Source organism: Cyberlindnera jadinii (genome assembly GCF_001661405.1).
Source record: "Cyberlindnera jadinii NRRL Y-1542 unplaced genomic scaffold CYBJAscaffold_7, whole genome shotgun sequence".
NCBI lineage: Eukaryota > Fungi > Ascomycota > Saccharomycetes > Phaffomycetales > Wickerhamomycetaceae > Williopsis > Williopsis jadinii.
This window is the reverse complement of record NW_017963658.1, coordinates 467,068-472,872: the sequence shown is the minus strand read 5'-3', so window position 1 is coordinate 472,872 and position 5,805 is coordinate 467,068. Positions and strand designations below refer to the sequence as shown.

The 5,805-nt window shown below is 42.6% G+C and overlaps 3 protein-coding genes across 3 annotated transcripts in view; 1 reads left to right on the top strand and 2 right to left on the bottom strand.

Moving 5' to 3' along the window:
* Positions 1 to 568: 568 nt before the first annotated feature.
* On the bottom strand, positions 569 to 784 carry CYBJADRAFT_167958 (uncharacterized protein; the record flags this gene model as incomplete). The annotated part of the gene is made up of 1 exon (XM_020215155.1): positions 569 to 784. A coding segment is annotated over one exon (216 nt), but the record flags the coding sequence as incomplete, so codon positions are not given.
* A 1,209-nt stretch (positions 785 to 1,993) lies between these two features.
* CYBJADRAFT_92958 (uncharacterized protein) lies at positions 1,994 to 3,041 on the bottom strand. Its single transcript, XM_020218018.1, has one exon. The coding sequence runs from the start codon at positions 2,854 to 2,856 to the stop codon at positions 2,278 to 2,280; it is 579 nt and encodes a 192-aa protein (XP_020070436.1). The 5' UTR covers positions 2,857 to 3,041; the 3' UTR covers positions 1,994 to 2,277.
* Positions 3,042 to 4,393: 1,352 nt separating this feature from the next.
* The window catches only part of INP53 (phosphatidylinositol-3-/phosphoinositide 5-phosphatase INP53), a gene marked incomplete at both ends in the record, with an annotated part of 3,410 nt that continues 1,998 nt past the window's right edge, over positions 4,394 to 5,805 (top strand). The window contains one exon of the mRNA XM_020213712.1: positions 4,394 to 5,645. Within this exon, the coding sequence (XP_020070435.1) occupies positions 4,394 to 5,645 (1,252 nt within the window). The remainder of the gene's footprint in view (positions 5,646 to 5,805) is intronic.

The window sequence follows — 5,805 nt, the reverse complement described above, 5'->3', positions numbered from 1 at the left end:
TAATCTTAGGCTATGTAAGTTAGAACTCTATACATCCATCAAAACGGTTGCATGTCATACAAAGGCTTATTCACTATGGAAACAATAGCAGATAAACATGATGAAGTGCATGATGAGACGCATGAAGTGAGCTAATAGTTGATAATCTTTCAGTACAAAAAGAGACGGATTGTATGGTGAACAGCTATATCTCCAGTACAATTTAACTCAAACTCGTGCATTCTGCCTTCATGCAGAGTGCGTTGCATATTTCACAAAACCCCAGTAACCATCAAGATAACGCGTTTAGATGGAAAGTGCACAAAAGCACTGTCTTGAATATTTAATTAGCTCTGAATCCTCAAAAATTGTTCTTCAGTTCATTTCACTCTTTCCCACAAATCCCCACAAATCCCCAGAGATGGGAACAAAGGCTGATGGCCTTGTTGGAGTCTGTCCACCTCCTTCAAGGCTATCACCTTGACACGTCTTAGGGTGTACTGCCTAGTACAGCATCACTGCTGGGAATATGTGAAGACTATTGAGCAACGGCAGGGCAAAGCAGGTTTGGTCAACTTGCTTTGTATGGTCACTGTCTTGGATGATTGGCTTTTACCAGATCACTGATTTTCAACAAGATGTATAAGGTACAATGTCTACAGATGGTGAGCGCTCTACTAACTGGGGAGTTTGGACAGAGGTTTGACACTCTTGATGTGGTATCGTCTTGATGTTTCTCACAACGTGTGACGCTGAAGAAGTACAGCTGTGCTGCGCTCAGATTTCGGGTTGATGATACAGCATTACTATTGTATGTTCAGTTAACCATACGAGGCTGGTCTAAGAAAAAGGTTGTCTCAGGAAAGTCTGTCCAGCTCTCTTCAGATAGCCTTTAGCTAGACTCGAGTGTGGTTGTCTTAACCGCTGCTGGTGATGGAAGATGACCTCGAAGCAGTGCTGAAGATGGAGTCTTGGGTAACGACTGCGAGTCCTCAGAAGTTGTCGACTGCGAGATTGACAATCACACGAGATCTGTCCAGGTTGAAGATTGTCTGAAGGAAGTCTGTCCAGCTTCCTTTAGACGACCTCGGTCTGAACTCAAGTGTGGTCGTCATGACTGCTGTTGATGATGGAAGATGGACCTCGAAGCAGTGCTGAAGATGGAGTCCTTGGTACCTATAATGAGTTCTCATGCTACAGCATCATGATTGGAAGCTTGGTCAAGCATACGAGGTCCGTCCAGGATGAAAACTATCTGAAGCAAGTCTGTCCCACCTCCTTCAGATTACATCCGTCTGGACTAAAGTATGGTTGACATGACTACCATTGGTGATGAAAGGCTGAGCTCAAAGATGACACCATTGACTACTGAAGTGGCTGGAGTTAGATAGTTAGATATTGTTCGTGTATATCAGTCCGAGCCATCCTGGAGGGATTACGTACAGATGCAGTTGTGCGGTATCCACTGGGATTGGCTCACCATTTGTAGTTGTAGACTGGCACTGTCTCTACTATACTGTTCAGGTAGTTGCTGACAATTTAGTGAGCTGCTCTGTGGCTTGAGACTTCAACCTTGGAGATCTCAAGGCTCAGACTTCCTCACTGTTGTCTATAACTATCTAAACAGGCGTGGTAGAAGAGGTGAAACTGAAGAAGAGGGAAGTACGTTCATTTGGATACAGCATGGTAGGAACAACACACATACATCGAGTGCATACCACTCAACGGCTGTTGATGGAGGTGATGATTGTTGAGCAGAATCATTGAGTGTGTTTAACGACCCTCTGTATGGCCCAGGTTGTAGAGATTGGCAGGAAAGAAGAGAAAGGTCTTATTAGTTATTTTACAGAAGGAATGATCAAAATCTTAGCAGCTAGGCAACTTAAGATCTATGTAATTATATCATGCTAAGTTGCTCATAAACAACTGGTTAGGCATGAATCGTGGAGCAAAAGAAGAACAGCCATAGTACTAACAAGACGTACACTACTGATTATGAGAAATCTGATATTGTTTTGGAGTCACCGAGTCAGTGAACTAGTCACTCCGAGATTGACATCTACATGTCTGTCAAGAGTTGTGGAATTGATGAAAAGTCACCGAAAATGGAAGCTACGCAAAGCAAAACACCAAGATAAGACATCTTTGAAAGGGAGATCCAGATTCTACATAGCTAAAACATTACAGAGATTTTAAATCATACGAAATGAATGCTAATGAAATTTTTTACCCTAGTTAACACAAGATTGCAAGCTGGCCACTGGTTATTATGCATGAAACTTCCCGTTAGATATTGAATCAATAATTGTACACCATTTCATTCGTAACATGTTCGAGTGCTTCAGCCAACACATTGCTTATTGACTCGTTGAATACAAACCTATTCATATGCTTTATTGGAATCTCCAATTTCTGTTTCCCAAATCTGTCAAAGACGAACATCACATCTCTTGGATAAACTCCACCTCCCACAGGGTCCAGTACGTTGAAATTCCTCATAGCCATTGTACTGTTGATCAAAGGAAATCTGTAGCTGTTTTCGGAGACGTTTGAGGATATACCTATAATATTGGCATCGTAATGCTTCACCAAGGATTCGTAATTCTCGTTAATATCATCAAGGTATCCATTCATAATGCCAAAGAATACCAGCACTAGCGGCTTACCGTGAGACCTAAATTTTCTTCTCACAGTTTCTCCATCACGTTGGACAAAGTCTAACAGGGAATCTTCAACCAGGTCGTTAAAATCGTGGTTGATTCTCTGGTCCCGTGACCGTTTTCTTCTGTTGTGGTTTATTACCAGGTTCTCTTCTTCCTCGTATCCTGAAGATTCCGGCGACGGTGGAAGCTCCATAGTATTATATTTTCTCTTCATAACTTTCAGATTATAAATTAAAAGCCGTGAGAAAGTGAGAGGTGGGAACAACAGCCACTTATACTTCCGAAATGTTGGAAAGCAGTCTTTGTAAGTAGAACTGTACGGATCGAGAGGTATGTCGACCGAGCTATCTGCAGTTCAAATGAAATGACCTGTGTGATACGTATAGCAAATTAAAATCTATGACGCGGTGATACAACTGGCGATCCCCTCCTAAACTGGTCCACTGCCTTTTCCCGTTGTCCTTTGAGCTCGAGCCCACGACAAACTCCCTCAATCTGCTATGCCTTTTCCCAAGAGTCCCCCTGTCCAAGCACTCACGATGGTATTCCCCTAATAGAATGATGTCCGCAGAGCCGTTAAACTGTTATGACCTACACACAACCTTCGAGTTTCTTTTCTCCTCTGTCCTATGCTGTCCAAAGCCAATTACCTTCTCCGCTATTCTCTTCTCCGCGTTGATCAAATCAATCACAATGACTACAAGGAAAATGGAAACCTCTGCAGAGTTTGGATAAACGCCCTTCGTTGCATCAACTTCCTGTGCCCCTTTTAACAGCAAAAGGCAAGCCAGCTGGTACTAACCAGAAATGCACTTTGAAGGAGGGAGATGAAAAATTTCTGATCCAAAGACCCAATAAAAGGACTAACCGCGTCCTGCATATTTCCTAACACAGGCAAAGAAGCTACGAGGAAAGCCGGTGTTTACATGTTTCCCAATTAGGAAGTGTAATTAATCCAAGCAAGTTGGCGGAATGACGAAATGACCAGAGGCGTGAGAATTACATCCAAACACCACGATGCAGTCGCGGGGTAGGAAGAAAAGAAGGCGGTGCGTGCGCGTTGGCGCTTTTCTCGTTTTTTATGTGTCAGTTTTCCCCTTCCCGCGTTGCTTATTGTTGCTTGGTGAATGATTGTGAATCTGGATGTGACTTATCATTGCTTTTGAATTAGTAATCTGTGGTTTTATTAGCAAGCGAATTTAGGCAGTAGTCGCAGTAGTTTCGGGATGCATTTGTCAGATTCTAAAGTAAGAACTGGAAGGAGTTAGTTACTCAATTTTTGTTTTACATGTTTTGTGAGAAAAAAAGGTATTTCAACTAGTCATTCTAAAAAGATGATGTTTCCATTATTCACCCCAATTTAGAAGAAAAAAATTCCCCCTTATTATCAGATATTCACGTAGAGAACATCAAATCTCTAATGTAATCCATCGCCAACAGGGCTTCCCAACAAAATGAAGTAACCATTGGCTGGTACAATAATATCAACCCCAGTATAGACCACTGCGGCACGGGTTAACCCAGACATCCATTTCCGCGAACTCGTTTTACATCCTGCCCACCGCCGTGCTGTGTCGTTTGTGCGCTGCTCTTTCCGCAACCGAGCGCAAAACGAACACAGATGGCGGTGATTTCGGCGGCACCAACAGCCACAAACAAACAAACAAAAAACGTACACTACATCAACAACAACAAATCACGCCAACAGATAGAGACGATAAGACAGATCGGTCAACTCCTACTCAAAAACAATGAAACTTTTGGTGAAGGAGAATCCACGTACCTTGGCGCTGGTGTCTAGGGAAACGGTGCTCGTCTTCCGCCATTTTGAAACTAAGAACAAGGAGAGCCGCTGTGCTATTGAATTCTTGCCGAAGGGTGATATCGAGCTCAAACACTACAAAAAGCTGACGGATCGAGAGATTGGTGGGTTCTTAGGATTCATAGAGGTCAATGGTGACACGTTCATATGCTGTATTAATGGCTCTACCCGTGTTGCGATGCCTGTGCCCCACGAGAGCATCAACAAGATCCATAGTGTGGATTTCTACTCGGTAAACAATGGCACCTGGGATTATGTCGAGTTGGATAGCAACGGGTTTCCAATCATGCCGGAACAGGACAGCACCCCTGGTGAATACGGTTCCGGGTCAAATGGACAATACGTCAAACATCCATGCCAGGATTTGAGAAAGCTGTTGTCATCTGGAGGGTTCTACTACAGTTCCGATTTTGACTTGACAAGCTCATTGCAAGCCAGAGGTGTTGGCAGCCACTCACTGAGCATGGATAAGTACAAAGAGGAGTATATGTGGAACTCGTTCATGTTACAAGAGATGGTTGAATTCAGAAACAGATTGGACCAACAACTAAAGGAGAAATTGGACGATGAAGGATTTCTAACTACTGTGATTCGTGGGTTTGCTAAAACCGTTCAAACTTCAGTGGAACATGACAAATATGCAATGACAATCATTTCAAGACAGAGCTGGAAAAGAGCCGGAACAAGATTTAATTCAAGAGGTGTTGATGATGAAGGTTACGTGGCAAACTTTGTTGAAACCGAGGTGATTTTGTTCTCCAAGAAGATCTGTTATTCTTATACCCAGATTCGTGGTAGTATACCTGTGTTTTGGGAACAGGATACAGCGCTGATCAACCCAAAGGTTCAAATCACAAGATCGGAAGAGGCTACCCATCCAGTCTTTGTAACACACTTTAAACGACTCTTGGAGGAGTACAACGCTATCAACATTGTTAACCTCTTGAGTACAAAATCTTCTGAATTACCCTTGTCGCAGAGATATAGAAGCCATGTCAAACGTATGATTGATGATGGTACCTCAGATCTATACATGACTGATTTCGATTTCCATAGGGAAACATCTGACAAGGGATTCTCATCGGCAACAAAGATTTATAACTTGATTAAGGAATCACTATACGAGTTTGGTTATTTCAGTTACGAAGTTTCATCCGGAAAGGTGTTGAGTGAACAATCTGGTGTGTTCAGAACAAACTGTTTGGACTGTCTCGATAGAACAAATTTGATTCAACAGTTCATTTCCAATTTTGCTATGACAATCTTCCTGAAAGATCACAAGAGATATGTACCACAGGAGTCTCAGTTTTTCACTCATCACAACTCGTTATGGGCTGATAA

What these genes read in the sequence shown, in the direction of transcription:
- CYBJADRAFT_92958 (XM_020218018.1), bottom strand. Translation starts at nt 2,856, where the DNA reads ATGAAGAGAAAATATAATACTATGGAGCTTCCACCGTCGCCGGAATCT.